The sequence below is a fragment of the Fistularia commersonii genome, chromosome 1 (assembly GCF_037954325.1).
Source record: "Fistularia commersonii isolate RoL2024-O1a breed Wild chromosome 1, RoL_Fcom_v1.0, whole genome shotgun sequence".
NCBI classification, from domain to species: domain Eukaryota; kingdom Metazoa; phylum Chordata; class Actinopteri; order Syngnathiformes; family Fistulariidae; genus Fistularia; species Fistularia commersonii.
In genome coordinates, this window is record NC_141284.1 from 8,698,230 (window position 1) to 8,724,558 (window position 26,329).

A 26,329-nucleotide genomic window follows, 5' to 3' on the forward strand; every position below is an offset into this window, starting at 1 on the left:
TCCAAACAGACTCATTCCCCATGATTCCATTCATCCCTTCCTGGTGAATCTTCATCATCTCCACAGTAAGATCTGTTTTCTCCTTATCATTCCCAAGTTCAGAAATCCATGTCCCTCCTTTCTTTGTAAATCCCTGAGACTCCCGCAACTCCTAGTGTTCCAAGTCCAGAAATCTACATCTCAAGTTTGCGCTACTTCAGAAACAACCTGGACTCAGCACTGTCATCCATTCATGTGTTTGTAAATAAAGGCCTTACCTCATCAGTGTTCTTGCATTTGTGTTTGGCACTTGCTAAAAACCATGACAGATTTCATAACATGTTCCCCCTCACTGTTAACCACACTGTGGCAACACTGCTCTAATGTTATCTGGCTGTGCATCCTTCCTGTGAACCTTCACTGCTTATTATTCTTATGGCAACCACAAAGAAAGTAGACGGTTACAGCCATCCCTTTCAGGGGAGATGGGAATTTGTGTCTAATTTAAGAAGATTGACTTCTTTAAGGATTTCATCATAGTGACACTAAGGCTATACATGCTAATGCATGCGACAAGTTAACTGGGAGTGACTGTGTGAAAAGTGAAGAAACTCCAAGCTGCTCTGGCATAACAGCAGCATCACCAAAGCAAGCAACAAAATGGATGTGTGAATGATGATACATTTCAAACCTTTGAAGTTACATTTTTTTAAAGATTGTGGCAATAAAAATTGTGACCATTTGCCCCATAGAAGCAATAATTAAATGTTTGCACGTAACATGATGAAAAGCACTGATGCATCAGACATTGCATAGCTACTGATTTCTTTAAGAGGAGTTGATGACATGAACGCAACAAAGGAGCTGCTTAATCTTCAAAGCCTGATAGTCAGCTTTAGGAACAGCTTTATTTCCTTGTTTGTGAAGGTGTTGATGTGAAACAACTAGAAGACAGTTTCTGGGGTCATGACTGGTGCACATGCCTTGACTTGTAAGTAAGGCAGATTGTCACTGATCTGCAAAAAAGTCAGTGGTATAATTCAACCTCAGGCTGCCTGTACCTAAAATATCAAGTTTGATCATGTGATGAAACCAGTGGTAAAGGCAAACAATTGTCTTTGCTCTAAAGTGTATCGCAGGGAAATGATCGAAATACAAAGGTCATCTGCACCCAACTTTTTCACCTGGGGTGATCTTAAGCGCCTGAAGATTAGAGACAGTAAGACAAAGGGGATGGCTATCGACTTCTGGAGGTGTGCACTGAAGGCTGCATTGGTGAACATCCAAGGTCTGGACTTCAAGGTGGAGAATTACAGATACCTAGATGTTCACTTAAACAAGCTTGACTTGTCCCACAATACAGAAGTCCTGTATAAGAAGTGCCAAAGTCATCTTCACCTGCTGAGGAGACTAAGGTCCTTTGGTGTGCAGGACACTGTTCAGGAACTTCTATGACACTGTGGTGGTGTCTGCATTGCTCTATGCAGTGGTCCTCCGGGGCTGTGGAAACTCAGAGGGAAAAGACTGAATGAGCTGGTCAGGTGGGCCAGCTCAGTCCTGGACTGCCCGCTGGACTCCATTGAGGTGGTGAACACAAGGAGGATGTTAGCTGAGCTAGCATCCATCAGGGATGCTACCCCTCTGACTCTCTTTTACTCTGTGGGGCTCTAAGTAGTTCCATCAGTCAAAGATGATTGCAGCCTTGCTGCAAGAAGCACAGTTACCGCAGGTCCTCCATCCCATCAGTTGTGAGACCCGTTCCACACCACAAGCTCATAAGCACTTTCTCTGCATGTAGCACAGTGCCAGTGCTGCTCACAAGCACCCCAACTCCCTCATGCCAATTTTGCACTACACCCAATCACATGGCATTTCTTTTGTTTCTCTCATATTTGTTTTTTTCAGCTTAGATTTTGGTTTGATTTCTTTTATTTCTATTTGCGCTATTTGCATTGCTGTTATGGGAATTGAATTTCCGCGTCAGGAAATTAGGAAACATCCATTCTTAACATCCAGGTTGAATACAGAGATTTAGTATATCACAACGTGATAGTTGGAGGTCTGCAATGCAATGATTTTTCCCCCTCAGAGAGGAAATTGGACTTTTTTGGGGTGAAAAGGGGTAACTTATGAAAGAACTGTTGGATTCTACGAGTGGCAGATTTGGCTTTTTTTTGGCCAAATGCGCTGAATGTTAATTTTCAAGCACAAGAGGTGCTGTAAGCTCACATTGAGGTCTTTGGAACCAAATTGCAACTTTTCCCAAACAGAGCCCCATACGTTGAAAGATGTCATTGAGGTCAAGAGGTTTCCAGAAAAGCAAACATGTGCTCAGAAAATAACGACTTTATGATTGATGAATCATTGATGAATCCGAAACTGAGTATTTTGAATAGTAACATCTGTCACTGTTTATAGTAAAAAGAAAAAAGCTCACTTATGCACTTGGACTTGTAGCAGTTGTTTTATTAACCTACTGAATAAGATTTGGTTGGTTGTACCTGTAGATCATGTTAAAGACATTAGGAAATTCCATTTGTTTTAATTACAACAGACAGCTTTGTATTACTCATATTTCCTTGTTTAAAATTATTACTAGGCAAAGATATTTATAAAACTCATGGAAATTGAAGGTATTCTATACAGTTTGATCAATGTTGTCAATTGTGTGCTTTGAGTTGTTCACATCTGCCCAAGTGTCTTATATGGCATCTGCATTGCCATTTCAAAAATAAAGATAATAGTGAGAATGAAAATTGTTTTAATAACATTGTGTATTTTGCATGAAACTTTTGTTGTTTAAAAAATTGTCAGAAGGAACTATTAGCCCAACAGCATTTTTGCTTTATCAAATCTGTCCTTTTTTGCAAAAAGTTTGGGCATCGCTTCCTTAAGTATATCTCCATTTAATCTGATCATTGCAACTAGACTTTGTTCACTGGAGTTTGCATCCAAGAGCCCTTTTCCATTCACCCCAAAGAGACTTAGGGATGTTTCTGGAATACAACAACTAGGCATAGAGGCTGGCCTCTTTTCTCAGTTGAATGGGTATGTTATGTTGGTGGATGCAATGCAATGTTAATCTGTGCATCTCTGGGAAGCTAAGGTAAGATATTCAGTCTCTCACCTGTTTCAGTATATGAAAAGAGGATTGTAAGGTCTAATTTGGATGGGTGGATAACAAAATAAATCCTTGTCTATGGAGGTTCTCAGTCATCCAGGTGATGGTTAAGTTAGGTAAATAAGGAGATTTCTTTAATTCTGGGGGGGGGGGGGGGGATTACCCTTAACCCTGATTGTAATGGTCGGGGTAAGAAGACTCTTGTGTTTGTCTTTTGTGATTTATCAAGAATAGATTAAACCACTGGTTTGGGTGGTAATCAATGGTAATCAAACATGTAGATACTGCCATTGGTTGAACTGCATCAAAATCTACATCAAACGGGCTATGGATGAGCGCTATCTCTGGTCGATTACAATTCTGTCCCTCCTCTCCCCTTACTAGCTTGGCTCATTCTGTGTGTCACATCATATTCTCAGGCAAAGTGGATCTCCGGCCAGCATGGGGCTGTAACAGGATGAACCTGCAAGCTAAGCCCATCTTTCAAATAGACTTAAGCACCTCTTAAGTAAATATACGTACACTGTGATGTGTCTGTGTGTTTGTGTGTGTGTGTGTGTGTGTGTGTGTGTGTGTGTGTGTGTGTGGCTGTATGTGTGATGCTTAGGGCAGAGAAAAGGATAGAGGGATGACTACAGTGCAGGGATGTTGCAAACATTTATTACAGCACTGTGATGAGTGGAGAGATAGTTGGATGGATGATAAGAAATGTAAAGTAGATTTAGAGAGTGACTAAAGTGTTGGCTGATGGAATGTTGAGTTCAGTGACTGAGTGAGCCATAAGTCACTTCATGCTCTTGCTTTCTCTATCCATTCTCTCCCAGTCTCTCTGTAAAATAACACTAAGTTCTGTGAGGTGACAAGTTTGAATGAAATAATTGGACCAGAGTTTTCCCCCAACTACCCTTACAGAAAATCAAAACGCAATGACTCTTTATTATATGTTACCATTGTTTAGTCTGGCAACTTTAATTTGAGTAGCTTCAAATGGCAACAGTGTCATGTCTTTACATTTTACACCTGGTATGCGTAAATGACTGCCTCAACTCTCAATCAGGATAAAAGCATCTAGCAATTTGTAGTTGGACACTTAAGAGTATAGACATAAAATCTGACCTTCCATTATAGTATACTATGGACCATTTTTTTTTATAGTAAAATGGTCTCATTATCAAGTTTCAAGGAGCAAAAATCTTTGCATTTCATCCAAATCATTAACAAACATTGTAGGCCTTGAATATGTTCCTAAGAATAAGTAATTATAAATTTCAAATGAATAAATAAAAACCAGAAAAAAGTGCTTTTTAACTTTTTATCCTGACTATTTAGTTTTCTATCATTAATGGCACTGTTATTGCATATTTTTCAGTGTTTTCTTTTGTCATATATTTGAAAATCAAAAAAGAAGACAAAAAGACTGTATGAACTTTGAACACCAAAACAGAATGCAATGTTCTTCGTTTACTGTCAATGTTCTATCAACAGTCACCAATGTTGCATCAAAAAGACATTTGGAATTGAACATTGAACATTTAAAGAATGGAAAGAGAAAATCCTTTCAAACCACATACAAATGTTGATTTGGATTCGTTACATAGAATATTAAGGCAATTCACACCTAATTTAGAAAGAAAAAAAAAGCATGAACCCGTGGCAAGTCAAAAATAAAACAAATAAAAATAAACAACATAATAACATAATAACAAACAGACAAAAAACAGACAACTTTCACTTTGATAACTTGCATGTCATATTAATTTATTATACTTTGTTATTTTTCCCCCTTTTTCATAAAATCTTAGGTTAAAAACCTTTTGGATTCAGTGATAGAGTGCTTTGCTTTCAATGGTACAGGTGATACCACGAAAAAAGCTATTTTTGCTTATGACTTAAGAAACCTTGTGGTAATTATGGTGATATTTCACGGGAATTGAAGGAAGCAGGAAAGAAATTGACCTTTTTTACGATTAAAAGGTCATAGGTCAGCTTTTACAGTACCAACATAACATCACAGTGCTCCACAAAGCATGCAACAGTAGACAAAGCTATATCAGCAATTCCTTTGGGAAAGACTGGTGTGTTATATTTCAGATCTTTCAGCTCTTGATGCAATCTCAATGCCTTTTACGTTTACAGTGAAATCATAAAAGTTCCATCTTGCTCATGGATTAAACCCTGTGTCTTAGAACCTTTTAGAAAAATTTTGCTTATGTACATTTTTCATAGAAAATACCATTCCCTCTGTATCACTCAGACAACACTTTATCTTGTTAAACAATCAAGTCAATTTGCTTTGATTTTTGCGTGATGTTACTGCTGCTCATCAATATGAAACAATAGCTTGTGAAGCCCTAATTAGATATCTCATTGCATTGACTTTTATGGTAATAGAAGTGTGAAAATCCTGGCTTAACAACAGGGGGATGAAGTGGAGTGAGTGAATGTTGACTGTCTATACAATATGGAAATATGTGGCCCTGTGATAGACTAATGACAAGTCTTTGGTGCACCCCACCTCCTGCCCAATGAAGCCTGATGATAGGCATCTCCAGCATCCTTCAAGGCCCTGAGTAGGAAAAGTGGCAGACTATGGATGGAGGAAACACACACAAGCATGTACAAAGATTCATGCATGCATGCACAGACACAGACAAACGACCACATCACACATAAATATCACAAACACACTCAATACAACAGCAGCTCAAGTGAGCAGATTCAGAAGGAATTTGTTACACTGCTGCAGGCCTCCTGCCCGTGCCCCAGGGTTGAGACTGAGAGAGACAGAGCAGTGAAGGATGGCAAAATGGTCAATGGATGACATCAGGCAGGAGGAAGGGGAGAAAATTGATCAGAGAAATGAAATATTTGGTGATAGCTCAAAAATACACAAGGAATAACAGAGGCAGCTTCCTGTATACAATCTACATTAAAAAGAAAACTGAGATCTAAATCATGTGTTTTCCATTAGTAAGGGGTGGTGTCATTTGATTACATTCGGAGCTTGATTTGTGTTGCAACAAACTATATCTGAAAGATGAAAAATATTTATGAATAGGAAAACATTTTGGTTTGAGGAAGTTGAGTTTCCACATCTACCATTATGAGGATGGCTGAATGTCGGGAGAGCTCGGGAATTATGCAAAATAATGTCTGTGGGATCAAAAAATATTTTTTGTTTATTTGACGATGACTGAAGCAGGAATAGGTACCCTTCCTTCCCTTTTATACAAATACCTTTAAAAATTCATAACTTGATTTGTTTGGTCATATAATTTTCTGAAAGTCGATGAGAGCAGCGATATTAAATATTGTATTATATGCATCAAAGTAAATGTAAAAAAGAAATGAAGAGAGAAGGAAACAGTAAAAAGTAGGCAATACCAGTGAATTGAGGTGTGGAAAATATGTGGGAGAGAGGAAATGGAATGAAGAAGTGAGGTTAAGATTGAAGAGGGATTTTACAGTTGGTTAACCAGTCCTGACCACATGTAAAAATTGGTCTGAACTCCCCATGGCATTCAATCATCAGTCAAATTAAACAATGGGTATACTAACTGCAAAGTGAAAAGACCAACAGAGGGAGCGAATGAAATCAAAAAAGCAGGCAGCAATTCAGACACATGGCCGTTCAGCATTTTTGTCTGCCTACAAACTATTAGAATTTAGAGCCAAGATAACGTCAGAGATGTTGGTCAGTCACATAGTAAATTACTGCGTTTTAAAATCACTTTTGTTTGTTTTTTTTATTCAGTTCAGTCGGAAGTTTAGTATTGGCGACGTCAGTGAAATTCACTGAACGTCACGAACACTTGTGGCAAATGGCCAGAAAAGAAGAGCTTTCACTATTCATAACGTGTGATTTCATTTGAAACACTGTCGTTGGGAGGAATACATTTAGTTTTACCTGACCTCCAAAAGCCTTAATAAAGTCTAAAGCTATATGATCAAAACCAAGGGTAAATGGAAGCTGCAAAAAAGTATTTCTACTACACACGCCCTTAGATATTATACATCCTTTGTCTTTTTGCTATATATATTAAACAGAAAGAATCTGACATACAGCTTTGTAATAATTGGACACATTGAAACTTTCGAAACTAACACTAATATAATCATGTAAAGATAGACACACAAACATACATACAAACACGCATGCAATAGCCTAGGGATATTATATGTATGTCTAAAATAGTTTTCCTGCAGCATATTGAATAGTTCAGATATCCATTTGTTAAGTTGACCATAAACTATATATATGATTGAAAATATAATATATTGATTTATCTAAACAAAATGATTTCAAGAAATGTGTCTGAATTAAAATACTCGACCATACAATATGAGTGCTCCTGAGTATAAGCTGCACTGGCACAAATAACATGAACACATAACAAATGAACAAATAACACAACGTGTACATACTGTATATGTGCTGTTGGGTGGACAGAAAAGGTTGTGGCCTCTCACCCCACGAGACTAAGGGCTGGGGGTCGAGGTTAAGCCAGGTATATATGGGCGATCCCGGATGTTCAAGTTTGAGTTGTTTGTTGGTGTTACGAAATTAAAGAGTCAAACTCGTCCACGTCTCTACCATTATTTCATCACTGAAATGCGACAGTACTTATATAAGCCCCGCTTGTCTATAAGCCGCAGCTGTCCACATTGTAACATGAGATATTTACACAGAAAATGTTACACAGAAATATTTTTTATTTTACTTTTAATTAAATACATATCGGTAACATCCACAAATACTGTACGTGCTGGAAATGCTTTTTGCCGAACAGTGCCTGTAACATGGCTGATGAAAAAGATCAATAACAAATAACACAAGGGCTCCATCAATCCATCCACCTGCATTCACCCAGTCTTCAAGAACGTTTTCAAGTCCAGGCCATTTACTTTTTTTTTTACCTCCGAAAGCTTTTGCCGCCTTTTTGCTTTGAGCCATTTTTTTACGCTGCCGTTTCCAATGTCTCACCATTGATTCATTGATGCCAAGCCTACCTGCAGCAGCTCTATTTCCTTCTTTGACAGCAAGGTCGATCGCCTTTAGATCGCCTTTAACTGAAAAGCTGCATCATATGCATTTCTTTGTGTGTTTTCGATGATGGGGGTGTATGAATGAAGCACAATTTCATTGGTCCAGTGGTGTGACAAGGCTAAATGTTTTTGTGGCATGAGGCTCATCAGCCCAAAAAAATCCATAAATTAGCTGCATCATTGTTTAAGCTGCATTGTTCAAATTGTGTGAAAAATGTAGTGGTATATAGTCTGGAAAATATGGCAATTATTTGTGCTATTGTGATATTGCATGCTTATAAAAGAAAGTGCAGTAGCATCTGAGCGGCTGTGTCTCAGCTGCCTCATATTGGCTGCTTTCTGTCACTTTGCCTCTGCAGTCTTGAACGTCTTGAAGGAGTTGGTTGTGAATGTGTGCGTAGAGTTGATTGCACGGCAGCACTGAGCCTTTTTAGGAGTGTTTTCCATGTTTTCCGTGTGAATGCTTCAATGGCAGATGCTGACTACTATGCGCTTTTGTCCCGCAGGGACTGTGACTGTTGAGTCCTCCAGATATGGTGACATCATTCGCAGCTCAAAGTCACTGTCCTCAACATAATTTAAACATAGTGCTTTGGAAGCCTGTAGTAAGATGCATGATTGTCACATGGCACATGTTTTGAAAGTAACGTATTATTCACAAAGATTTACCAATGGCTAATTTTGCACACCCTCCACACAAAGAGCTGTGTCATGGCTCTCTCTGCTGTGTGGCTCTCAAACATGTCAAGAGATTTTCATGTCCCCACATTTGGCCTGTTTGATTTGACTTGTTCTTTATGTGTGGAAATTTTGTGTCAGTATATTGATTACTCTTCAGCCTGGTTGAATCACGCTGGCTTTAGTCTCTGTTAAAAACTAGCAGCACCTGTGAGCTCTTTCAGCAGCTTAGCTCAGCTGAATGCATCAAATACATCTGGAGAGACGCTACAAGAACACAGCTGCGGGTTCCAAGGAAGTTGTGTATGTTCTCAAGCAATATCCCACTCCTTTCCTCTCTTCTTGTCCCTTGGAAAGCTGTGTGGACATTAATCCCTTTGTTTCTCATGTTCTAGAAATTGCAATCAGAAGCAGCACAGTGTGGCATAATTAGCGTATATACCATACCTCACGGATCGAAAGTTAACACTCGCAGAAAGCCAAAGATAACACAATGCAACCTGTTTAGGTCATCAACCCAGCATGCATTGCGCGGGTAAAACAATGGCCGCACCCACCAGTTAAAATGTTGTAAATTGCTATTTTTAAAGAAATAGCAATTCTTTGTGCATTATTTAACAATACTTTCCAGTATGAGACAAAAATAAAAGCATACCTATGCCCATTAGTCCTCCATTAGTCAAGAATGCTGGTCGAGAACTACAGAGAACATCAGAGGGAGCTGCAATGTGCCTTTGTAGACCTAGAAAAAACATACGAGTGATTAAGGTAAGACTTATGATAGTTGTTGAAGTTATGTTTATGTAATGAAAACATCACGAGGCAACTATGTGATTTTACAGATATTATCAATCCCCAGTTATCCTGGCAGGACTGCAAGGATCACAGTCTTCTTATTGAGTAGCCTATCAAAAGTAAAAGAACTCCTTTAGGTCCTTTAAAACATTGATAATGACAATGTGAACAGGAAGAGTGGATAAATGAGATATATACGCTGAATTGCACATGTGGTTCCGGATAAATAATCCAGCAGCTCTGCGGTAAATCCTGCCTTCGTACGGATTAGAATGTTCTGTTTTGATTGAATCTGTCTGAGAGGTGTTGATATACGTTAATGGTCAGTGGAGGATGTTCGTGCAAATTCATGAAGCGTTCCTTATTTTTTCCCCCTCCTCCTCACTCCCTCACACTTCTGCTGTATGCTCTGCTCCCCCCCATCAACACCTTGCCTGCCCCATCCCCCTCCTCCTTCCCACCAGCAGCAGCTTCGAAGGACAGCCCCTGATCACCCCGCCTCATCAGCTCTTCAAACCCGGACGCAACCACTACCTGCCCCCACTTCCTCCGCCCACAAGGAACTTCTACACACAGTCCCCCCTCCTTGCGAACAGCATCAGCTACTAAGGACAGACCTCCCTCACCCTGCCTCCCCATCTCCTCAAACCCGGACACAAAGACCACCCCACACCATCCCATCTCCCTGTGCACAGACATGGTCATCACCAGCCCCCCCCTTCCACTGCCCACCGGAAGCTTCCACAGACAGCCCCCCCAGTCCCCTGCTACATCCATGGAACATTAAAAAAGACACAACCGCTACTCCCCGCCCATCAGCCATTCCCTCGGTCAGTATCCCCCCACATCAGCCCCCCATCCCCCCGAATACTGACGCAGACACTCCCCTCCACCCTCTCGACAACCCCAACCAGAGCTTCACCCTCACCTCGAGCCAGGTGCAGAGGGAGTTCTCCAGGTTGAGGGAGAGCAAAACCAGTGAGCCGGGGAACATCTGCCCCAGGTTCCTCAAGGTGTGTGCTGGGCAGCTTGCTGGGGTCTTCCAGCACCTCTTCAGCCTCTCTCTGAGGTTGCTGAAGGTACCTGACCTCTAGAACACCGCCTGCATTGTCCCAGTATCCAAGAAGGGACATCCAAGTACTTTCAATGACTACAGGCCGGTGGCACTAATGTCACATGTCGTGAAATGATTTTAGAAGCTTGTACTCGAGCACCTGAATGACTGGATATCTGCTTCCCTGGACTCTCTGCAGTTTGCGTACAGGCAGCACATGGGTGTTGAGGATCCAATCGTCTTCCTCACTCATAGGGCCCTATCCCACCTTGAGGGTGCAGGAAGCACTGTGAGACTCACCTTCTTTGACTTCTCCAGTGCCTTCAACAGCATCCAACCCGCCCTCCACATGGAGAAGCTGCTGAGTACGCAACTTCACCCAGACATCACTACCTGGATCCCGGACTACCTCACTGGACAGCTGCAGTATATTAGGGTGGATAGCAGATATCCAATAATCTTACTACAAAGACTACTGAAAAGTGGTGATTCTGCCTGAATGTTGTCCTGTCCTTTTAAATGCAACATTAATTTAGCTTAGAAAGACAACGGTTGTCATGAGATGAATAGGATAGTTGTCATTCACAATGTCTGTCTGTGGAAGAATAAAAAGATAAAAACACACAGTTCTTCAAATTTCAAACATAATATATTTTCAGCATTACATGTGAACAATCAGAGAAATAATAAAAGTGCTGATTGTCATATCTACTCTTTTGACCTTGATGGACACCACACATAGCCCCTGTCATTAATGTGCATCTGTCTCATCCTGTTCTGCATTGTATGTTTTGTGTATATTATATCGTCAAGGAAGTCGTTTTTTTCAGATATTCAGAGCTGAAAGTTTCTGTCTCCCATGGTGTCTTGACTGAATGGCATTCACAGTAACCAAGTATGACTCAACAGATGTTTGATGGAGAAAAATTGACATTTCTTCCCCGAACTCTAACCACACAGAGGGTAAAAAGCTCCATTTAAAGCTTTACTCCCACTCCCTGCTCTGCTGAGTGCTGGAATGAATGTAACATCAGCAGTTGCACTGTTATGTCTCAGCTTTCTAAATAAAAAAAATACATACTAATGATGCAGACTTTCATGTTTTAAATTTGGTTTGTTTTTATTCATGATTTAGCATTAAAGTTACTGATGACACAAAGTTTACAGGGTACCAGAGTTTCTTATACATGGTTGGATATATTATTTATCTTTTGCCGGAAATTCTCCGCTGTATTTTAACTATCAGATGATAGTTATGATGCAGTCAGCAGCTTGAGCGTTATAGTTAAGGGATTCTTGCTCAACAAGTCTGATAGGCAAGGGGGAACTCGGGAAATTAATCAGGGTGAAAATTGAATAAATTAGAAGTATAATTAGGAGTCTATTATTCATGCATCAATCACCTGGATCTTATACAATACACTAATGATTGTAAAGTTTGTGCAAGATTTTCCTCTTATTTATCTGAATTTTTTTTTGTTTGTTTTTTTCTTCCCATTTCATGTTGAGTATGTGAAAACCATTGATGTTTAGGGGTAATAAAGGCCAACCTTCCTTGAAATTTTGCAGTGAGGAAAGGGTCACTGAGAACGGATTGTTTAATATTTCTCATAAGTGCTTTGAGACAAATAGGCATTCAGTCTGTTGGTTTCCCTTTCTAAAAGAAGGTGTAGCCAACTTTCTTTTCCTTCAGTTGCCCTTCATTTGCCTGTTTAGTTTCAGAGAGAGCAGCTATGTCGCTCTGATATCTCCAGTTCTCTGGCACATGACTACAAGATTACACAAACCTGCCCCCATCACCGCCTGCTGATGCTGGCCGTGGAATTTGAACCTGGGAGGTCGGGTCTTCCTGGACAAAGCCTGTGTGTGGGCTGTTTAACATGAGGACGCTGGTGCAGGTTCAAGAGTCAGTGGCATTAAGTCCAAGACAACCAGGGATCCATCTATTTTGTAGCCTCCATCTGCTTTCCCAGCCATTGTGATTATCCCCATCAACTTCGGCCTGTCTTGCATTTTTTGGCTGTGTGTACCCTTAGACCTTACCTCCATCGGGTGAGCTACAAGGCATTCGGACTCGCTGGGTGCCAGGGCATGCCCACCATGTGGTGGCCCTGCACACAGTGCCCCTGGGGCCCACTGCTGCTTTGAGATCCCCTACAGTTTGGCTTGGGTCTACCAAAATGCTATATACCAGCATGAAGAGACTTACGCAGTGGTATTTCTTTTCCCTCTTACAAAGGGGGCAAGCTGATGACAGTAGTTGAAAGCAGAAGCAGTATGCACTATACTGCCCACCACAGGCACTGGTGTCTAGTTCTACTGCATTGAAGCCACACACATGTCCTTTGAATTTGATACACACTCCTATGGGACACCTCACCACTGTCACACCTCACCACTGTCACAGCTCTCATACATGTCCTACACTGGTCTAATAGATTTCTCTGCTACTCCAGACTTACTCATACAGTACCCTATTTCCTTGCTCAGCATCCTGTTGTATGCTTTTTCCTAAATCTACAAAGGAGATTTCTGAACCACTCTGTACTTTTTCTACATTCATAAAGCAAAATCCTGCATCTATAGTTGCCATGGTTTTCTGAAAGTACCTGACCCAAATGCAAAACACTGAGGAGGTAAGAGGTTTAGTTGCAAAGAAATGAATGATCGTGTTGGGTGTGGGTTATTTTTGGAGTCGTGGGAGTTTCAGGAACCTGCAAGGAAAGAGGAGACATAGATTTCTGGACTTGGGAATGATAAGGAGATAAAAGATTTTAATGTAGAGCTGAATATCCAACAGGAAGGGAAGAATGGAATTCCAGGAGAATTAGTCCATATGGAGATAACTCAGGAATGTCGATTGAACGAAGACAGCTGAATCCTGAACTCAAGGAGAGTTGGATCATGTTGTTTGTTGGAGGACAGACAGGTTATGCTGTGGCTGAGGAAGGAAGAGGAGCCTTGTGATGCCAGCTGTGGGTAGAGACAGTTTATTCCTCACAGAGGGCTTGCAGTTCTTCACAAGAAATCAGGAGGGCACAGGATTAGGCTGAAGACACCGGTAGAGTTAGCCACTGTAGATTCACACTCCGGCAGCAAAGGGCTGGCAACAGGCTCCTCAGTCTACAGAGGCTTGATGATCTGCAGGTGGGCACTGCACACCAGTTGAAGTCCACCAATCCTTCAGGGCTGCTGCTCTGTGAGGCTCTCTGGTGTAGAACTGCAGGAACTGAGAGGTTAAAGGAACAGCACACAGACTCATAACCTCAGATCCCAACAGTAGTACTCTTTCAAGAGATGAAAGCATGCAGCCGCTCACAAATGCTCACTTCTACTCTCAGTCTTGTTTTTTCTATTCTTTCCCATAACTTCATTATATGGTTCATCAACTTCATACCTCTATAGGTACCCCAATTCTGCACATCTCCCTTATTCTTTAAAATGCGCATCTTACAAGTGCAGACAACACCGCACTCTGTAAGCTCCTGTTGAATAATATAGTTGAAAACTACCAATGCCTCTCCTAGAAACTTCCATACGTCCACAGGTATATCATCAGGACCAACTGCCTCACCACTATTCTTTCTTTTAAGTGCCCACCTCAATTCACCTCTTCCAATCACTACTTTGTGGTCTACAATGTTAACCTCTTCTACTCTTCTTTCTCTCTATATTCCTTATTCAACAGCTCTTAAAAAAAAAAAAAAACTCCCATCACTCTTCTGGGACCTGTCAATTCATCCCCCTCTCTATCCTTAATTACCTGAACGTACTGCATGTCTATCCCATCTCTATATCTATCTTTGCCAACAGGTATATATAAATTATTCTCTCCCTTCTTACTTTCAAACCTCTTTAAATACTCCAAGACTTCCTCATTCTACCGCCAAATCTGCTTATCTTCTTTCTTTCTTGATTACACACCACGCACTCACCTACCTGTCTCGCTTGGCAAATTAGCTGCAATTGTCCAATCATCTGGAACCTCATCCTGACCACCTAGAGGCTATCTTAACTCCTCCCTGAAAATCAAACAACACTCTTACCTTTTCAGCTTCCATCACTTCATCCTCTGTTCTGCCTTTTTTGTCTTTATCCTATCTCTTGCCAGAGTCATTCCTACAAACCACCATCCTGTGCAATCTGTCTTAACACTCACCCTCCACTAATTTATAGACACCGATCTCCTCTGATCATCTATTCAAGATATAGTCTACATGTGTGCTTCCGCCTTGACTCCTCTTTCTATCTCATCTTGAAAAAAGTATTCCCTTCAGGAATATCTCTCCTATTTGCAAAGTCTACCACCATCTGTCCCTCTGTGTTCCTGTCCTGGATACCAAACCATCCCATCTTTTCTTTATCATCCCTGTTTCCTGCACTGTGTCCACCAAGAAGTCTCCACCAATTAGAACTCTTTCACCTCTGAATATATTTTGAATCATTTCATCTAACCCACTGTAGAATTTTTCATTCCCTTCTTACTCACATCCCATAGCCACTAACAATGTTGAGCAACACACCAGACCCATTACTCTAGCTGACGCTCTTTTCAAACTCTATCTTCTCTTCCTAACCATGATACCATGTTAGGACAACTTAAAAGCTGTGTCTAAGCTTCTAGCCTTGCTATCTTTCCATCCTGTCTCCTGGACACACCGTATATTTCCCTTCCATCTCTGCATCCTGTCAAAAGTCTCTCTGCCTTTTCTTTCATTATACCATTATTCAAAGTTACTACTCTCAGTCCCAAACATTGGCCTTTACTTTTTTTCTCTGTGCTTACAAACATACCTTCCTCTTCTTCTTCGCTGACCCACAGTGTTATAGTTTCCATTGGTGCTTGTGTCGTCTCAAGCCTCTGTTATTAAGGAAAAAAAAAATACAGTAGAAAATCAAAACTAAAAAGAGGGAGTGTACAGATATGCTCATGTTTTGATATTGTGTTCTGTTTGTTAGTTTCCATACATACCTTTTAGTAATCCAGTTCTCATTCACATGAATATAAGCATAGCATAACAACAACGTTAACTTGGGTTAGATAAGGAGAGGAACTCTCATTTTGATCAACAATGGCCAATGAGGCCCCCCTATATAGGGCATAGTATTTGCTGCGAATCGTCACGACTACGACTAATGGTTTTCTTGATTAGACTTCCTCTTGACAAACTATTACTTTGGTAAAGATGGCCCAAATAGTGCTAAAGCCACATTATTTGCATGAAGTAAGAACAATCCCCCACTGGACCTTTCAGGAAGATGCAGTTTTGTTTATTTGTTTGTTTGTTTGTTTGTTTGTTTTTTGTTGTTTTTTTGGGGGGGGGTTCAGCATATTTGTTGTTGCCCAACAAATAGGATTTTCTAAGTGTATGAAATGTGAAGGTGAGCTCATTCAAATGGAACACTGACTTCTAAGTGGTGTGAGAAATATATACAGACTCAGATAGTATTTTGATTAGGTACTCCTTGAAAATGTGCAGCAGAATAATATGATCTGCCAGAAGAACTTCATTGATGAGGATTAAAAATATCAGCTCTTATTAGGTTGCATCAGCTGTTCATTGAATGTCATTTAAAAGGACCAAAATGGAATGCACAAAATAATTATTAATTAAACTTTATTCATTCATTACAGGGAAGTTTATTCACTGCAATTAACCTATCATCGCTGGAACATGAGCAGTAGGGTGCCATCCATCAGCACCAGGGGTTTAGTGTCTTGCTCAACACCACTTCGACTATGAGGAGCCTTGAATTTAACCAGGAATGTTCACTTTTAAATACAATTGCTCTATCTGCTGCGCCATACTGCCCCTAACATAACAGGGATAAAATGTTGAAATATGTGTTTCAAATACATTAATTCAAGAATTGCATCATATTCAAATGCATTTTATTTATTTATTTATTTGTTTGTTTGTTTTTATTTTTAAGCTAACACATTATAAGCCCTGTGGCAGACAATGTACAGAATGTCATACTGTGCATGATTTATGTAGTGCAGTACCTATAGATCTCTGACAAGCAGTTTCACTATGACAGCTGAGGACGACCACATTAATTGGCAGGACTAAAATTAATCTGTTAGACAAACATGTCAAACTCAGAGGGAGAATCTGTTACAATGGAAACTGAAAGATTGCTTGTTAAACTATTGAGTTTTTGCTCACTTTTTTTACACAATGTGGTATAAATCAATTGCGTATGTCTGTATAATTTATGGGTACAGTATATGCAAAACACAAGTCAAATTTTCCTACTATTACTATTCAACCAGCAATCTTCATGTTCTCATCTTGCAGTGGGTGTCGAGATTAATAAACATAACTTGGCACACATTTGTCTACAAATTTGTGCTAAAATGTTGAAGGGTTTGAAAAACTGCTATTGCCATCTCAAAAGTCTAAAAGAATAATCTGAGGATTCTTAGTCCAATATGGCAGAAAGAATCTCTAAGTACTGATGAAATGCTCGTGACTGCCAATGTACCGTATATGGCTTCCGAACATGTTGGCCATGTCTTGTAGCAAGAGCATGATGAAACAAGAAAATAATTAATACACAGTGTAGATACAGCATTCTGAAAAAAAAATAGCGCTAGTTATTGCAAATCTAAAAAGCTTTGTACCACTTTTTTCGCTTAAACAGTTTAGAAAAGAAACGGTAGACTTCAACAGTAAACAGTAAACTTCCTCTTCCACGTTTTCAAAGTTATAACACATTATACAATTTTAACTATCCAAACTACATAACAGCTACATAACATACCGCATATCACTAAGAAAGGATATTATTTTAGAGTTTGCGGATGATGTGAAATTGTTCCATGTCAATTTTAGAATGTTCCAAATCAAAATTATTCTGGTTGGAAGGTAGTCAATTTACAGTACAATGCATGGGTGGGATTCGTGATTTATTCTAGAAATGTAATGTTTCTAAAAGGTTCTTAAAGCAATTGGATGAGGATTATATATCATTGTAATTGTTTTGTTTTTCAGGGAAGGGGGCATTAGTCCTCATTTCTTTATATTTCATTCCCTCCCATGTGCATCAGTATTGGACATTGTTCACAGCCGTGTTCTGTATTCATTTCTTTCGCAGGGATTGATCTGGTTTGAGGACACATAAATGCTAAATGCTGGTCCTTTGATAGTGAACATGTTCATGAGTCACCTTTCACCTTTTGTGAAATAAAAGTAACCAATAAAAAACAAAATAAATATTCATTTATTAGTTATTTGATTTGTTCAGCTGCTCAGAACTATAATAAAGTTCTGTCTGACAAGGCTGCAGTACTCTGTACTCTACAATACTCAAATTTAATTGTCCTTTCTCTTTTGTTTCAGGGAGAAAATCCAGCAACTCAAAGTTGAACTACTGCACCTCCACATTAACCCATGAAAAGCAGTGGAAATATGTATTGCTGATGCTTCACGAAGATGTCATGTCTCCATCTGTGTTGTCGCACCTTTGTGAGGACAGCTGTCTGGAATGATTCTCCCTTTCTGACAGGAGGACACTGATCGAAGGTTGCACTGGTTGGATTAACAAAGGACTTTTGGGAAAATCTGTTCACCCTGAAAACAAATATTTGTGTCTGTATCTGCATGTTGAGTAAATGAAAGAAAATTAACGAAAAAATTAAAATCTACAAGAAAACCACAAACGACACATTTTGCAGAGGAAGTAGCAGATATGGCTCGTTGGAGGAACCATCCAAGGACTGGGTTTCGACTACTACAGACTGCTAATGGTGGCTGCAAGGTGATTGGATATTCTGGTGTTGAAAGTCACACAAGCGCCGGTCAATTGGCATCATCTCTGATGTGGCTGGGCCTCCTGCTGCTTCATGCTTCTCCAGCTGTCATTTGGGCACAAAAACTAGATGAGAATGACCCTGTGGTCACAACCAGCAATGGCAAATTGCGAGGCATTAAAAAAGAGCTTAACAATGAGATATTGGGTCCTGTGGTGCAATTTCTTGGCGTTCCATATGCTGCTCCACCCACTGGTGAGCACAGATTTCAGCCACCTGAACCACCTATGCCATGGCCGGACATCCGCAATGCCACTCAATTTGCGCCAGTGTGCCCTCAAAGCATTGTAGAGGGCCGCCTTCCAGATGTCATGCTTCCCGTGTGGTTCACCAACAGCATTGATGTCGTATCCGCGTACGTCCAGGACCAGAGTGAGGACTGCCTCTATCTGAACATCTACGTACCCACAGAGGATGGTGAGTAAATCTGCTGGCTAATGTCAGGATAGTTGTGGATGGTGACAACCCACAACATTCTGGTAGAGACAGGATTGTGTTGTTGGTGTCTTGTGCTGGTGTGTGATTCCTTTCTCCAGTCTTGTCTGTCTAACAGTAGTGGAAAAGCATGACCATTTGCATCTTTGATAAGCATGAACTTCTGATAGTACATGACTGACTGAGTGCTTTTGTGACCCTCCATCTTAAGATCAACCACTTCTCTATGTCTCCATTGCTGTATCTGCCTCTCTCATCTGTACTCACCAAAGTCCTTGTCCCCTCCCCAAAATGGCTGCGGTCATTAAACAAGACATTCTTTGTCATTATCCCGACTAAATGCTTTGTCTGACCGGCTGAGTGACCGGATCCGAAATTGATAGACTGAATCCTGCACTGATTGAGTTGGTGTCTTTCCCAAGTCAATCAGCGGTGTGTGTGTGTGTGTGTGTGTGTGTGTGTGTGTGTGTGTGTGTGTGTGTGTGTGTGTGTGTGTGTGTGTGTGCGTGCGTGTGTGTGTGTGTTTTTGTGTGTGCATGCAAGTACCTGTATGCGTTGAGCGTCCAGGAGCCCATGTTATTCTTTAGTCTTCTATTCATTTTACAGTCAAAAGAATTTCCAAGGAATGTGCCAGGAAACCGGGCAAGAAAATATGTAGACAAGGAGGTATGTATGATATAACCTATACCACGCCACCAAAAAGAAAGACATTGTGAATAGTAATAGGAAACAAACAGTGAATGTTATACAACATAGATCACTCATTACAAATTATCATCTACAAATTATTCGAGTCTCCACTCAATGCATTTGCTATATTAAAAACTTAGCTATTAAAAATTTAAAAAATAAATGAAAGTTAGAGGCATAACACCAAATGCTCCATCTAATTGAGTTTAAGTATGATTAAAAATACATTAATCAGCCGTATCCCAACCATTTGAATGTATTTCATTTTTTCTTTTCATATTTTTAACTTCCAGATATGAAACATTGCTACCAACACCTTCAAATCAGTCATAAAATTTGTAGACCTTTAGACAGTGTGTCAATGACAATGGTCCCTGCACCAGTGATGTAACTGATCAGTGAGACAAAGGGTGCAGAAATTTAACTGCCATGCAATGTTTTCACCAGGTATTTGCAGAGCCTCCACTATTTCTGTCCAGTTATCAGAATCAGACTCTTTATTTGCCCCTCGGGGTAATTGCTGATAAACATCTATTAATATATAAAATAAGAATAAAACGCAGTAACTCTAACATCAATAAGGCGCCTTAAACAAGGTGCATTCATATCATTATTATTGCCATTCCTTCTCCAATCGGTAGTGATACGTTGCAGAGTTGATATTGTACAAACTGGACTGCTCTGCCGTCAGCTCCACCATCCACTCCTCTTTCTCTGCAATACAGTCTCTGCCCCCAATACAGCTGTGGCGATTGTTTATCTATTGTGTTTCCTTTTCCTGGTTTTGTTGGATCATATCTGTTGCCCAGCATTGTTGAATCAGTTGTAATGCTTACGAAATGCTAAGACTTGCGGTAATATCATAACATGTTGGATAAGCCCTAAGACTAGGAAAATACTGAGGTACAACTGCGCTAAGACTAAAGACTACCAGCTCAAACTTTATGGCTGAGATGATGAGAGCTTGCTGAAACTCCACTAAGACTGCCTGACGACTCTTAAGATTTCCTTACAGCTGCAAATTTTAAGTCTGCAACTGGAAAATTGTAAAATGTAAGCCCAGCATAAGTGAGGGATGGCAGCCTATGAAGGCACTCACAGACAGTCACACTGGTGCAGTGTTTTACTAGATGAGTTGGACCTTGACTTTATAATCATCATTTCAAGAAAGCAGGCTTGTCCAGATTGGCGAAGGCTACAGTATCAAGCATTGTTCCATCAATATAATGTTGTTCTAACTTTGTATGTTCGTGTTTGTGTGTGTGTATGAGAGAGACAGAAAAAGGGTCATTAACAGTCAGACAACTGTTGACAGTGTTCTTCATAAAGCCTAGGTGTTAATGTTGTCTTGGCAGCAGCTTGAACACATAGTGTACCTCATGCTTGTTCTCTTAAGACAGATACATGTAAACCCTGACCTCTTGAACTGCATAAAATTATGTGATGCTGCATATGTTCAGCACCATTGTAGTACTTCATTTCTAAAATACATTTTGCTCTCTTTGAAGTCACAAAAAACACAGTAGAACAAGAGTTTCTGTCATCTTAATGATCAACCAATGTTTGAAGGTTGTAAGATTCAAGATTCAAAGTCTTTATTGTCATATGCACAGTAAGAAAATAGGTTTCCCTACACAATTACGTTTTTCTTTGTTGTCTGCAGCGAATGCTAAATAGCACAATCTTAAGTATATAATATATACACAATCACACAACAAAAAAAAAACAAAACATTAAAAGGCAGATGGTTAACTAATGATTAAATTTTAACTCTGCAGAAATGTTAACAAAGTGTCCCATTGATAGGATTATGTAGCATTGTAGCAGCACTGACTGTGTAAATTGAACGTGCTAATTCAAACTGTCAAGTGCAGGCAGTGCATGAGTATTCTCAGGTAGTCCATGGCTGTTTGATGAGTTTAAGTTTGAGGGTTTTAAGTGTTATAAGATAAGATAAGATAAACTGTATTGATGCACATAGGGGAAATTCTTTTGTCACAGCAGTATAAGAGTTATAGTGTCAATAAATTTAAATATTTATATAACTATAAATATAAACATAAATGGAGCATATTGTATGCCTTCTTCTTTTTCTTCTTCTCCTTTTGGCTTTTCCCTTTAGGGGTCATCACAGCGAATCAACCCTCTCCATCTAACCCTATTCTCTGTATCCTCCTCTCTCACACCAACTGCCTTCATATCCTCTCTCACTACATCCATAAGTCTTCTCCTTAGTCTTCCTCGACACCTCCTACCAGGCAGCTCCAATTCTAGCATACGTCTATCAATATATTCACTATCCCTCCTTTGTACATACCCGAACCATCTCAGTCTGGCCGCTCTGACCTTCTCTCCAAAATCAGAGGAACATGTGCTGTTCCTCATTCCTGATCCTATCCATCCTGGTCCCTCCCAAAGAGAGCCTTAGCATCTTCATCTCTGCGACCTCTAGCTCTGCCTCCTGTCTTTTCATCATTGTAATTAGCTCTAGGCCATACAGCATGGCTGGTCTCATTACTGTCTTGTACACCCTTCCTTTCATTCTAACTGATAGTCCTCTATCGCATAGTACCCCTGACATTGTTCTCTACCCATTCCAACCTGTTGAACCCGTTTCTGGACTGTTGACCCCAATTCAATTCACTTCTATGAACCTAGAAAAAGCATACAACAGGGTGCCAAGAGAGGAACTCAGGTACTGTATGAGAAAGTCAGGTGTGGCAAAGAAGTACACTATATGGCCAAAAGGATTTGCTCACCTCCCTTGACTCACATATAAACCCAAGTGACATCCCATTCCTAGTCCATAGGGGTCAATATGACCTTGGTCCACCCTTTGGGGCTATAACAGCTTCAACTCTTCTGAGAAGGCTATCCACAAGGTTCAGGAGCATCTTTATGGGAATTTTTGATCATTCTGCCAGAACCACATTCGTGAGGTGGGACTTCATCAGGGATCAGCTGAGAGCCCCTTCTTGTTTGCATTGGTGATTGATGGGCTGACAGATGAGGTTAGACAGGAATCCTCATGGAACATGATGTTTGTAGATAACATCGTGATCTGTTGTGAGAGCAGGGAACAGGTTGAGGAAAATCCTGAGAGATGGAGGTATGCCCTGGAAAGGAGAGGGAATGAAACTTAGTTGCAGCAAGACAGAATGTATGAAGTTGGAGGATTTCAAGTATTTTAGGTATATATATTCTGTATGTATGAATACATACAGAAAAATAAGAATCAATGTTTAAGGGAAAAAAAATGAAAATTTTGAGTACTGCAAGCCTTCTTCACAAAGGCAGTGTTCATATCTTGGATAATTTCTCTCATCGCCTTGCTTGTGCTGAGCTTTGAGCATCATGATGTCAAATAACTACATGCATCTGTGTGCCTCAATCCCATAGCTTGTCAGAAGACATTACTACTCCTGTAGATACATAGAGTGGGAGGGCGAAGGAAAGTAGATGTAAAAAATAGGTGTCAATTTATTTTTTCTTATTTTGTTTGTTTTTTTTCTTCTCCCATCTGTGCAACAGCTTGAAATGAGGTTGCTGTTTTTGATTTTATCATTGCCTCATATGTTATCGCACCTCTTGACAAAATGTACTAAAATTTGTATGCTGTCTGAAAACAAGCCTCCAGCTGTGATGATGGCTGAGTGCAGCAAAGGTTTAAACACACGAGTGTGTATCCTCTGGGAGTCTGGCCTTGAAAACACAGAGCTGAAGCATTTGGTTTAGCTGGAATCTGTATGTATTCAGAAGTGATGCAAATGTTTGTATCTTTGTGCTTTCTCCATCAAAAAAGGCCACAGCATCACATATTATCAGGCTTTTTTTAGATGGATAAAGGTTGACTGATGAAAGAAAACCAATAAAGAATGCAAATGTAAATTGTGTCAGGTAGTTTATGTTGATTTCGCTGAAATTCTATAAAATATTATAAAATCACCCACAGAGAAAACTGGAAAAAAGACCAAAGTTTTTTTTCTGCTCTCACCAGATTTTTATATATACATATTGTATCTCCAGCAGAAGGACATGCCCGGAATCCTCCCCAGGGAGGCATCCTGACGAAATACCCGAGCCACCTCATCTGACTCCTTTCTATCCAGAGGAGCAGCGACTCTACTCTGAGTCTCTCACGGATGGCCGAACTTCTCACCCTATCTCTAAGAGTTCGGCCACCCTGCTGAGAAAAGTCATTTCGGCTGCTTGAATCTGCAATTTTGTTCTTTCGGTCACTACCCACAAGTCATGACCAAAGATGAGGATAGGACCAGAGATCGACCGGTGAATTGAGAGCTTAGCCATCTCGATCACCTCCCTCTTCACCACGACAGGCCGGTACACAGTCTGCATAGCTGCAGACGCTGCACCAATCTGCCTGTCGATCCCCCGCTCCATTCTTCCATCTCTTGAACAAGACCCCAAGACTCTTGAACTCCTCCACTTGGGGCAGGACTGCTTTCCCAACCCCCACCTGCTTCCAGTTGAACACCATGGTCTCAGATTTGGAGGTGGTGAACCTTATTGTGGCTGCTTCACATTCGGCTGTGAGCCGCTCCAGTAAGAGCTGGAGATCGTGGACTGACGAAGCCAACAAGAACCACATTATCCACAAAAATTAGAGACTTTATCCTGTGGCTACCAGATCTCCTCAATGTGCTGGGTGCTAGAATCTAGAAATTCTGACCATTAAAGTTATGAACAGACTTGGTGACAAAGGACAGTTGTGGTAGAGTCCAACTCTTACCAGAAACGAATCTGACTTAGAACGGGTAATGCAGACCAAGCTCCCATACTAGTCATAAGGGCCTGAACAGCCCGCAGACAGGGGTTTCAGAACCCCATATTCCTGGAGCACCCCCCACAGGATTGCCTGTGGGACACGGTTGAATGCCTTCTCCAGATCCACACAATGCATGTAGACCAGTTGGGCAAACTCCATGCCTCCTCAAGGACCCTGCTGAGGGTATAGTGCTGGTCCACTGTTCCACAACCAGGACGAAAACCACGGACAAAATCCTCCTAGATCCGATGTTCAACAACCTGGTGGACCCTCCTCTCCAGCACTGCTGAATACACCTTACCAGGGAGACTGAGGAGTGTGATCTCCCTGTATCTGGAGCATACCCTCCAATCCCCCTTTTTAAAAAGGGGGATCACCACCCCAATCTGCCAGTCCAGTGGCACTGTCCCCGACATCCAAACAATGCTGCAGAGGCATATCAGCAAGGACAGCCCTACAACATCCAGAGCCTTGGCGAAGCCAGGGCGGACCTCATCCACCCCAGGGGCCCCACCACTGAAGAGCTTTTTGACTGTTTCTGCAACTTAAGCCACAGAAATAGGTGGGTCCGCTCCACAGTCCCCAGGCACATTGGAAGGCATTTAGATGGGATTGAGGAGGTCTCAGAAGTATTCCTTCCACTGATCTACAACATCTTGAGTTGAGGTCAACAGTGCCCTGCTCCCACTGTACACAGTGTTGACGGAGGGGTTCCCCTTCCTGAGGTGTCAGATGGTGGACCAGAATCTCCTCGAAATCCTATGAAAGTCATTCGCCACGATCTCCCTGAACTCCTCTCACACCTGAGTTTTTACCTTGATGACAACCGAAGCTGCAAGCTGCTTGGCTCTGCTGGTACCTGTCAGTTGCCTTCAGAGCCCCACAGGCCAGCAAGGCCTGACAGGACTCCTTCTTCAGTTCGGAGTCATCCATCATCGCTGAGGTCCACCAGCAGGTTCAAGGGTTGCTATCCTAACATGTGGTGACCACCTTACAGACGCAGCTCCAGTCGGCCGCCTTGACAATAGAAGCACGGAACATGGCCCATTCAGACTGAATGTCCCCTGCCTCCCTCGGGTCGTGGTTTTAGTTCTGCCGGAGGTGGGAGTTGAAACTCCTGACAGGGGACTCTGCGAAATGTTCCTTGCAGACCCTCACGTCTGCCAGGTCTTACCGACAACCTCCCCTACCATTGGAGCCAGCCCATGGTGGCCCTCTTGTCCACCGGGTTAAACCCCAACGAGCAGGCACTGAGTCAGGGGGCAATCAATAGGTCCACCTGTGCCTGGCGCCTCTCACCGTGGGCAACTCCAAAAAGAGTCCAGCCCCTCTCAAGGGGCCTTTTTCCAGACCACACACTGTGCATTGACTTCAGACCGACTATATGTTGTTAGAATCTCTCAGCCTCGCGCACCAGCTTGGGCTCTTCCCACGCCAGATAGGTGATATTTCATGTGCCAAGAGCCAGCTTCTGCAGCCGAGGGTCAGACTGCCAAGGTCCCCCCACCTGGCAACCACACGGTTCACTGCACCTCAGTCCCTTGGCCCTTCCTGTGGCTGGTGAGCCCAGGGGAAGAGAGGCCCAAGTTGTCCTTTCAGGCTATGCCCGGCCGAGCCCCATGGGTGCAGGCCAGGCCACCAGGCGGTAGCCATTGAGACCTGTCCCTTGGCCTGGCTCCGGGATGGGGCAGTGATCTGTGTCTGGGCACGGGAAATCTGGGTCCCATTCATCCTTTGTTATAAGAGGTCTTCTGAGCTGTGCTTTGTCTGGTCCCTCCCCTGGGACCAGAGTGTCTTGGGGGACCCTGTTGTCAGGGGCTTTACGCCCCTGACAACATAGCTTCTAGGATCACTGGGACATGCAAAACCCTCCACCACGATAAGGTGGCAGCTCAAGGAGGGGTAAAATGTAATAGTTCCCACGGACAT

The 26,329-nt window shown here is 41.5% G+C and overlaps 1 protein-coding gene across 4 annotated transcripts in view; it reads left to right on the forward strand.

The window, feature by feature from the left end:
• nlgn1 (neuroligin 1) overlaps positions 1-26,329 on the forward strand; it is a 245,531-nt gene that overhangs the window by 26,192 nt on the left and 193,010 nt on the right. For 3 of the 4 annotated variants that reach the window (XM_086146633.1, XM_086146625.1, XM_086146651.1), the window contains one exon: positions 18,020-18,906. In XM_086146633.1, the coding sequence (XP_086002759.1) occupies positions 18,369-18,906 (538 nt within the window). In that variant the 5' untranslated portion in view covers positions 18,020-18,368. Of the gene's footprint in view, positions 1-18,019; positions 18,907-19,530; positions 19,591-26,329 lie in introns of all 4 variants that reach the window. The other variant, XM_086146642.1, reaches the window with a different exon arrangement.